This window comes from Hemiscyllium ocellatum, chromosome 38 (assembly GCF_020745735.1).
Source record: "Hemiscyllium ocellatum isolate sHemOce1 chromosome 38, sHemOce1.pat.X.cur, whole genome shotgun sequence".
Classification (NCBI taxonomy): domain Eukaryota; kingdom Metazoa; phylum Chordata; class Chondrichthyes; order Orectolobiformes; family Hemiscylliidae; genus Hemiscyllium; species Hemiscyllium ocellatum.
The window spans coordinates 35,676,087-35,686,879 of NC_083438.1; the positions used below are offsets into that span (position 1 = coordinate 35,676,087).

General features: G+C 48.1%; 1 protein-coding gene across 1 annotated transcript; it reads right to left on the minus strand.

Moving 5' to 3' along the window:
* Positions 1–3,291: 3,291 nt before the first annotated feature.
* Positions 3,292–9,956, minus strand: LOC132834002 (fish-egg lectin-like). The gene is made up of 5 exons (XM_060852713.1): positions 9,913–9,956; positions 7,561–7,583; positions 6,071–6,298; positions 4,794–5,133; positions 3,292–3,433 (listed from the first exon to the last, which is right to left on the minus strand). Exons 1-5 carry the CDS (start codon positions 9,954–9,956, stop codon positions 3,292–3,294), a joined length of 777 nt encoding a protein of 258 aa, XP_060708696.1.
* Between the last annotated feature and the right edge of the window lie 837 nt (positions 9,957–10,793).

A 10,793-nucleotide genomic window follows, 5' to 3' on the forward strand; every position in this document is an offset into this window, starting at 1 on the left:
AATCTACCTGACCTAAACATCCCGGGCACTACGAGACAATTTCCCATGGCCAATCCACCAAACCTAAACATCTTTGGACTGAGGGAGGACGGTGGCACGGTGGCCCAGTGGTTAGCACTGCTGTCTCACAGTGCCAGAGACCTGGGTTCAATTCCCACCTCAGGCGACTGACTGTGTGGAGTTTGCACGTTCTCCCCGTGTCTGCATGGGTTTCCTCCAGGTGCTCCAGTTTCCTCCCACAGTCCAAAGATGTGCGGGTCAGATGAATTGGCCATGCTACATTGCCCATAGTGTGGGGTAAGGGGTAAGGTTGCACTTCAGCGGGTCAGTGTGGACTTGATGGGCCTGTTTCCACACTGTAAGTAATCTAATCTAATTCACACAGACATGGGGAGAATGTGGAAACTCCACACAGAGACTCACCCAGGAGTTCAATCAAGCCCAGGTCCCTGGTGATGTAAGGTAATTTATTAATTCAAAATCACATTTACCTGTGTGTTATTACTTTATCAGACAATCAAAGGACTGAGTCAAATTAGAGCTTTTTCTCTCTTCTGAGGTTTGTCACAAGAATACGGGAATGAATTGGGTTTTTGGCTTTTAGAAATCCCTCTTCCAGTCCCTGGGAACCTACAGCATATCAGAAAAGCAGGTCTCACCACTCTGACACTCCTGGAGTTACGTGTTCATCCTTCCCCTGCCTGATCCCGAAGTTTACCCTGACCTTGAACTTGCTGTTTGTTTCACTTTTCATAACAGAGGAGAAAGTGAGAATTGTAGATGTTGGAGGGTCAGAGTTAGAGAGTGTGGGCCTGGAGAAAGCACAGCAGGTCAGGCAGCATCCAAGGAGGGGAGTCGATGTGTCAGACACGAGCCCTTCGTCAGGGTTGACCCTCCAAAGAGCATCCCAACAAAATGCCACTTGCCCTATCCCTGCATTTTCCATCCAGCCTGCACTTCTTTGGATACAATGGACAAGTTTGATTGGCCAAGCCCCCCAGCCTACACGTCTTTAGAATTAGGGAGGAAATGTTTGTAGCCGTGGGGAATAATATGCAAACACCACATGGTCAGTCACCCAAGCGTGGAATCAAACCCAGGTCCCTGGCGCTGTGCAGTAGCAGTGCTAACCACTGAGTCATACCATCACCCTGCTATCAAGTCATCCCTTAGACTTATCATGTGTGTGAGTGAGAGAGAGAGGGAGATAGGTGAGTGAGAGAGAGAGAGAGAGAGGAGACTGAGAGAGAGAGAGAAAGAGAGGAGACTGAGAGAGAGAGAGGAGACTGAGCCAGTTCCTGGTGGTTTGTAAACTTTTTGCCCTGAAAAACAATCTTTCCTGTAAGGTGTCATTTTAACATTCTGTGTGTCCTTCCTGTATCTTTAGGTTTGCACATCATGACTTTGATTGAATGTGCCTAATGAGCGTTGTATTGAAGTTGAGGAGGTGTGTTCTTTGAACCTTTGCTGTTCTCCAGAGTGATTACAGAGATCTTTTCATGATGTTGACCCAGTTACATTGCAAAGAAGCAGTGATACAGATCCAATTCTGAACAGGGCGTGATTCGGGGAGGGGGATTTGCTGCCCTGTTCCTTCAGGTGTTCCGTGTTGATTGTTTGGAAGGTGCTGCCAAATAAACATTTGTGACTGTGACTGTGGCTACACAACATACTTAAAGAGTCATAAAGTCATAGAGATGTACAGCACAGAAACAGACTCCTCGGTCCAACCCGTCCATGCCGACAGATATCCCAACCCAATCTAGTCCCACCTGCCAGCACCCGGCCCATATCCCTCCAAACCCTTCCTATTCATATACCCATCCAGATGCCTTTTAAATGTTGGCATTGAACCAGCCTCCACCACTTCCTCTGGCAGCTCATTCCATACACATACCACCCTCTGTGCCCCTTAGGTCTCTTTTATATCTTTCCCCTCTCAGCCTAAACCTATGCCCATCTAGTTCTGGACTATCCAACCCCAGGGAAAAGACTTTACCTGTTTACCCGATCCATGCCCCTCATGATTTTGTAAACCTCTATAAGGTCACCCCTCAGCCTCCGACGCTGCAGGGAAAACAGCCCCAGCCTGTTCAGCCTCCCCCTGTAGCTCAGACCCTCCAACCCTGGCAACATCCTTGTCAATCCTTTCTAAACCCTTTCAAGTTTCACGAACTCTTTCCGATCTATTCCAATTATGTTGAGGCTGAACACACATCAAAATGTGCACACACTCTGAGTCAATGGAATGCCTGAGAATCGCATTTAAAACCCACTCAGGAATAGCGAGAGAATATCCGGTCCTCACAACCGTTTACAGGAAGAGACCATTAAGTGTGGTCACATTTACGGGAGTGCGTTCTGATCCCTGTTGGAGAGGAATAATAAGATATGGGTTGCTCCCCGAAAAACACCAATGGAAAGGTACTGTTTCATGCTTTCATCTGCAAAACAATCTTTATTTGAACTCTCAAACCACAATCAACACGCAGGTCAGCAAAACGTATTCAGCAGAGACACATATGTCAACATTAGGAGGTCAATGCGTTGATGGGTTGAATGCACCTCAGTTTCCCCAAATTCCCATTGCAGCCTCTTTGAAGTTTCCAATTCTGACAGCACTCTCCTGTCAATCTTTAACCAAGCGATCAGACTTTATACCAAACCCCCAGGCCATGACCTATTTTGTTGTTATGTGCTATTTTTGAACAGTATCAGAACCAACATGCCCTCCTCAGCAATCAGTTCACAGCTAGCAAGTCGATTGAGCATTGCCTGTTCCAGAGCTTTCATTGTGGATTTCACAGGTTCTTGCCAAAAGGGAAGAAAAAGGAAATGCAGGGGGTTTGCAAACGACAACTCTCACCAGAACAATAGCAGGAGGAGGGTTATTCAACTGCAGAAGCTGATAAGCAGGGGCAATAGGGTTCTGGGGCTGAATGGCCTCCTCCTGTTCTGATATAGCAGTGTGCACTGGGGCTGAATGGCCTCCTCCTGTTCTGATATAGCAGTGTTCACTGGGGCTGAATGGCCTCCTCCTGTTCTGATACAGCAGTGTGCACTGGGGCTGAATGGCCTCCTCCTGTTCACCCTTTGAGTCTTGAGTCTGATTTGCTCATCTATGAAATTCTACCTGGACCGGTTTACGTACACTTGTGCCAGAGGCATTTCCTTGGAATGTTGGACGAGCAGAATAATCTTAGCAAGAGTTCAGAAGAAAATAAGCGACACCATTTCCCTTAATTACTGATCTGATTTTTAAACATTGATCAAACTTTCAGCTTCTTGAAGCTATTGGCAATGAATGATATTGTTGAGGGTAGTCACCAGCCACAGTTCTTCCAGATCCACCGTCACATGCTTGAAGGATATCCCTCCAATGTTGATTTGAGTCCAGCTTGTCCCAGCAGGGTTCTGGGACGTGATCCCATCTCTGAAAAATAGCAGTGACCCAAGTTGAACAGTGACATTATGAAGCTTGTGACGTTATAAAGCTGCTCCTCAGATGCTGCCTGACCTGCTGCGCTTTTTCAGCACCACATTCCAGACTTATAAAGCTCAAGGCATTCCTTCGAGTCCTTACCCTGGTGAAGTTTTTAAATTAGATTCCTTACAGTGTGGAAACAGGCCCTTCAGCCCAACAAGTCCACACCGACCCACCTCCCCCTTCATCTGACACTACGGGATATTTAGCATGGAACTGTGGGAGGAAACCGGAGCAAACCCACGCAGACACGGGGAAGAACGTGCAAACTCCACACTGATAATGACTGGAGGTGGGAATGGAACCCGGGTCTCTGGCGCTGTGAGGCAGCAGTGCTAACCACTGTGCCACCGTGCCGCCCACATATGAATTGCTCTTGCCTCATTCCCAAGTGAGTACCAACTCTCATTCATGCATCAACTCCCCCATCTCTGCTTTCATTAACTTCTGTCACTTTCCAGTCAAAAGACAACTCAGACTTAGAATTCTCAAATTCCTTAAAGTGTTGCACCCCTCCCTATCTCTGCAGCCTCCTCCAGCCCCGACACCCCTCTCTATCTCTGTAATCCCCTCCAGCCCCTACACCCCATCCCTATCGCTATAACCCCCTCCAGACCCTTCACCACCTTGCTATCTCTGTAACCCCCCTACATCCCCTCCCTATCTCTGTAACCTCCTACAGCCTCTTCACCCCCTCCCTATCTCTGTAACCTCCTACAGCCTCTACACCCCCTCCCTATCTCTGTAATCCCCTCCAGACCCTACACCCCATCCCTATCTCTGTAACCCCCTACACCTCCTCCCTATCTCTGCAACCCTCTTCAGCCCCTACACCCCCTCCTCATCTCTGCAACCCTCTCCAGCCCCTGCACCTCCTCCCTATCTCTGTAACCTCCTACAGCCCCAACACCACCTCCCTATCTCTGTAACCCCCTCTAGCCTCTACACCCCCTCCCTATCTCTGTAACCCCCCTCCAACCCCTACACCCCCTCATCTCTGTAACCCTCTTCAGCCCCTACACCCCCTCCCCATCTCTGTAACCCTCTCCAGCCCCTACACCCCCTTCCTATCTCTGTAACCTCCTACAGCCCCTACACCCACTCACTATCTCCCGCCCCTAGTCCCCTCCCTATCTCTACAATTCTTCCAACCCCTAGAGTGCTGCCTTTTTAGCCTCCAGCAGTCCCTACTAATCTCCTCAACTTTGTAACTTCACCTAGCCCCAATAAATCTACTTATGTATGGAAATTCCTCAGGATCTGACACTGCCTCCTATAATGCCTGATGGCGTGAGAATTAGAAGTGTACCTGCGGTAGACATTGCCGTTACTGTTGACACCATAGACACTCCCGTCTGTCCCAGTCTCGATCATTGAGAGTCCGCCATCCACCTTGACCCAGTTGCTTCCAGCACATTGACTCGATTCCACGTTTGGCCGGACGTAGATAACATCGTTTGCATTAACGCCCCAACAACTATACGGCCCACAGGAGTAGTATTTCAGCTGGCCATCAATACGGTTGTAATTTGGGCTGGAAATACTGATTGCAGATCTTACTTCATCTTGATGGACACAGAAGATCTCATCGTTCATGTTAACTCCACTCACAATACCATTTCCACCAGCATCGATCTGTTTGAGCAGGCCTGTTTAGAAATAAAATAGGCGAAAGTGGGGACTGCAGATGCTGGAGATTGGATTCAAGATGAGAGTGGTGCTGGAAAAACACAGCAAGTCAGACAGCATCTGAGGAGCAGGAAAATCGACGTTTCAGGCAAAAACTGAAGGCCTTTTGCCCGAAATGTCGATTCTCTCCTCGGATGCTGCCTGACCTGCTGTGCTTTTCCAGCGCCACTCTCATCTTCACCATTAGTAATAAAGCAGATGAACTATTTTCACCTCCAAACCCTAATGGGTGCAGTCCTCCTTGTTGATTTGAAGATTGGTTTCAGAGATTAGATTCCTTCCAGTATGGAAGCAGGCCCTTCGGCCCAACAAGTCAACACCGACCCTCCGAAGAGTAACCCACCCACAACCATTCTTTATCCAAAATTTACCGCTGACTAAGGCACCAAACACTCAGGGCAACTTAGCACAACCAATTCACCCTAACCTGCACATCTTTGGACTGTGGGAGGAAACCCACGCAGACATGGGGAGAATATGCAAACTCCACACAGTCACCCGAGGCTGGAATCGAACCTGGATCTCTGGTGCTGTGAGGCAGCAGTCCTAACCACTGAGCCACCTCCCTCACAGTTGAGGGAGGGGGTAGAGAGTCTGTCTCTCATGTAACACAACAGTGGACTATTTCAATGCCTTCTATGTACATTTACTCCTTCAGTCAAAGGATGTATCATCGTCTGCTTTAAAAATGCTGAAATAATGAACTCCCACAGCTCTCAGAGATAGACAACTGCAAAGAATCAGGCCCAATGAGGGAAATCATTTGTCCTCATCCTGGACTTAAGAAGCACCTCTGTTGTTTTGGAATTTTGCTCAGCGGGCCCTACATTGAGGACTGCTCCCAGTGAAACAGGGAGGCTGGATCTTAATGAGTTCCAGAATGTTCCGCTCTCTTACCACTCATAACCAACCAGTATCCTCCCCGTTTTCTGTAGATATTGTAAGCACCGTCGACACCCCAGACTCCAGCTGGACCCACTGTCACGTGCGCCAGGTTCCCGGGAACCCACACCCAGGTGCCATCATGCCTGGTGTAAACCGATCCATTGGCGCTCACGCCAAAGACTTGCCCATTCCCGGCATCGATTTGTTTCAGGTTTCCATCGATCCGGTTGCAGGTCAAGTCTGGAAGAGGAAAACATCAGAATCGCTACAGTGTGGAAACAGGCCCTTCAGCCCAACACTGACCCTCCGAAGAGTAAACCCACTCAGGCCCATTCCCCTGCCCTACTATCCCATATTTATCCTTGACTAATGCACCTCACCACACATCCTTGGACACTATGGGAGCATTTAGCATGGAGACAGTGAGATGCTGGAGATCAGAGTCGAGAGCGTGATGCTGGAAAAGCACAGGCAGGTCAGGCAGTATCCGAGGAGCAGGAGAATCATTGTTTTGGGCACAAGCCCTTTATCAGGAATAAGGGTTTCCCAGAGCCGCAACTCAACAATTTCCCATGGCCAATCTACCTGCACCTGCACATTCCTGGACACTATGGGACAATTTCCCATGGCCAATCCACCCTAACCTGCATATTCCTGGGCACTATGAGACAATTTAGCATGGCCAATCCACCCTAACCTGCACATTCCTGGGCACTATGGAACATTTCCCCAGTAAAGAAGCAGGCCATTCAGTCTATCAGCATCATTTGTATTTTCATGCCCCACACAGAAGTCCTCACCATCTCCCATTCATCTCGCCCTATCACCATATCCGTCCAGATATAGACCATCAAACACAGACCACAGAACATTCCAGCCTAGTACAGTACAGGCCCTTTGGTCCTCAATGTTGCACCGACCTGTGGAACCAATCTGAAGCCCATCTATGCTCCACTCCTCCTCTCTCTAGGAGTGAGACACTTTCCCTGGAATTCCAAATTAGATTTATTGGTAACTGTTCTATAGTGGCTGCCTTTCAGTTACTCTCCTGCCCTGAAACAGTCACGCTCAGAAACCTGGAAGTCTGGATGCCCTAGTCTGTCATTAGCATCCAATTCCCTGAAGCTCTGCTGGATCTTACACAGGTTCCAGATTTCACCAGCCCGTACCCCCAACACCCACCGCCACCCCGGACCAGCCTGTATTGGAAGACTCGGCAAGTTGGTTAACTATTGGCGTTACGAACACACTGACCTTAAACATCAAGATCTGGCTAGATCGGGTCAGGTGAATTGGCCATGCTAAATTGCCTGTAGTGTTAGGTAAGGGGTAAATGTAGGGGTATGGGTGGGTTGCGCTTCGGCGGGTCGGTGTGGGCTTGTTGGGCCGAAGGGCCTGTTTCCACACTGTAAGTCTAGTCTAGTCATAATGCAAATGAAAAAAATGATAAGCTGGCTGTTTAGCTTAGAAGCTGAAACACATGGTTTCCCCTCTGAACTTACCGCTGAGGGTCACTTGCAAACAACTGCAGACCAATAAAAATGTCGACAGAGCTCAAGTTGCACCATATTGATGGGGTGCTAGTACAAGTCACTGGCTCTCGCCCTCGAAGTTTAGATTCGATTCCCTACAGTACGGAAACAGGCCCTTTGGCTCAACAAGTCCACACCGACCCTCCAAAGAGTAACCCACCCAGACCCATTCCCCTGTATTTATCCCTGACTAAAGCACCTCACACTCTGGACAATTTAGTGCGGCCAGTTTATCTGACCTGCACATCTTGCATCCAATGATTTGATTAGATTACTTACAGTGTGGAAACAGGCCCTTCGGCCCAACAAGTTCACACCGACCCACCGAAGCGCAACCCACCCAGACCCCTACATTTACCCCTTACCTAACACTACAGGCAATTTAGCATGGCCAATTCACCTGACCCGCACATCTTTGGACTGTGGGAGGAAACCGGAGCACCCGGAGGAAACCCACGCAGACACGGGGAGAACGTGCAAACTCCACACAGTCAGTCGCCTGAGTCGGGAAATGAACCCGGGTCTCAGGCGCTGTGAGGCAGCAGTGCTAACCACTGTGCCACTGTGGATTGTGGGAGGAAACAGGAGCACCCAGAAGAAACCCACACAGACACAGGGAGAATGGGAATTGAGCCAGGGTCACTGGTGTTGGAGGCAACACTGAGCCACAGTGCCACCCCAAACTACTTATCATTTCCCAGTATTTGGTCCTGTCCTCAGCACACTACAGTTAGAGTGGTCATTTATGACCCACAGGCATGGGGTAACCCTTGTTTCCATCTTGCAGCTCCTTCCCCTTTAGTTTTCCTGCACTTTCAAGATTTTGTTTTAATACTAACTAGTTGTGCTGCTGTTTCAGTTTAGCCTTATCCCAGTAGAAAACAAAATACTGGGGACACTGGAAACAGAGTCATAGACTCATACAGCACGCAAACAGAGCCTTTGGTCTAGTCAGTTCACACCAACCATGTTCCCACACCAGACTAATCTAAACTAATCCCAACTGCCTGCACTTGGCTGAAATCACTCCACTCCATTTTTATTCATCAATCTGTCCAAAGGTCTTTCAAATGTTGTAACTGTACCCACATCCACCACTTCCACAGGCAGTACATTCCACAGATGAACCACTCTGTGTGAAGGAGTTTACATCCCTCACCCCACCCATGTCCTTTTTAAAACTCTCTCCTCTCACCTTAAAAATATGCCCCCGAGATTTCAACTCCCTCGCCACTAGGGAAAAGACCCTTGTCTATTCACTCTATCAATACATCTTGTGATTTTATACGATCACTGCTCAAACTCCTACACTCCAATGATCTAAGTCCTAATCTTTCCAGTGTAGTTTTTATATCTCAAACTCTCATTCTTGGCATCATCCTAGTAAGTCTTTTCAGAACCCTCTCCAGATCAATAACATACGTATTGGAGTTATAACCTAAACGATAAAATTTACCGTTTCAATGATCAAGTAAAATGGATTAAAGCCTGAAATGCCTGAGTCACTCAACCTCCTGGCTCTGTATTGATCCTACCCTCAATGGAAACACGTTTAGGATCACTTCAAGATTACTTACCGCTCAGGGTCACTTGCAAACAACTGCAGACCAATAAAAGTGTCGACAGGGACCACACCATTTTTTGGGAGGCTTCTCAGTTCGGCTCACGACGACGAGAGAGTTTGATGACGAGAGAGTTTGACGACGAGAGATGCAGCCTCCACGCCTCTCTCTGACAATGTGAAGACTGAAGGAAGACCAGCTCTCAATTTATACACTGTACATGATCACGTGCCAACCTCATCTCCCTTTATTTGGGGTCATGATTGACAGGACACTGACATCTGTAGGTGGCTGGGCTGGGGGATGGGGCATGCACTGGGAATTTATTTTGCAGATTGTAACCCATGATTTGCACATAATGCTGCGATGTTAAGGGGTGGGTCCTTTATTTGACAATCTTTGTGTTCCTGGTCTCTCCAGGATGTTCGGAATTTCAGCTTTGGCTGAGTAGTTTTCATTTGTTCATGCCCACTGTTGATTGTAAATGACCACAAGTTACCTTTAATTTGGCTACTTATTAATAAATGTTGCAGACAATCATAGAACACAGAACAGTACAGGTCTTTCGGCCCTCGATGTTGTGCTGACCTTTTATCCTACTCTAAGGTCAGACTAACCTACATACCCTTTATTTTACTATCATCCATATGCCTATCCAAGAGTCGCTTAAATATCCCTCTACTCTACTGTTACCGCTGACAGTTCATTCCGCGCGCCCACTCTTTGTGTGTAGAACCTGCCTCTGACATCTCCCCAATACCTTCCTCCAATCTCCTTAAAGTTCTGACCCCTCGTAATAGCCATTTTCGCCTGGGAAAATGTCTCTAGCTATCCACTCTATCTATGTCTCTTGTACACCTCTAACAAGTCACCCCTTATCCTTCTTCACTCCAATGGGAAAAGCCCTCGCCCCCTCAACCTTTCCTCATAAGACATGCCCCTCCAGTCCAGGCAGCATCCTGGGAAATCTCCTCTGCACCCTCTCTAAAGCTTCCCCATCTTTCCTATAATGAAGTGACCAGAACTGAGCACAATATTCCAAGTGTGGTCTAACCAGGGCTCTATCGAGCTGCAGCATAACCTCGCGGCTCTTAAACTCAATCCCCCCGCTAACGAAAGCTAACACACCATACGCCTTTTTAACAACCCTATCGACCTGGGTGGCAACTTTGAGGGATCTATGGACATGGATCCAAGATCCCTCTGTTCCTCCACACTGCCAAGAATCCTGCCTTTAACTCTGTATTCTGCACTTAACTTCCACCTTCCAAAATGAGTGCCTTCACATTTTTCCAGGCTGAACTCCATCTGCCACTTCTCAGTCCAGCTCTGCATCCTGTCAACGTCCCACTGCAACCTAAAACAGCCCTTCATACTATCCACCACTCCACCAACCTATTTATCATTGGCAGACTTACTGAACCTCCCTTCCACTTCCTCATCAAAGTCATTTATAAAAATCACAAAGAGCAGAGGTCCCAGAACCGATCCCTGCGGAACATATCACTTCCTACCGAGCTCCAGGCTGTCTTCTGTGATCCAGCCGATTCTGCATCCAGATAGTCAGATTTCCCTGTATCCCATGCCTCCTTGCTTTCTGAATAAGCCTACCATGGGGAACCTTATTTACCATCTTCCCAG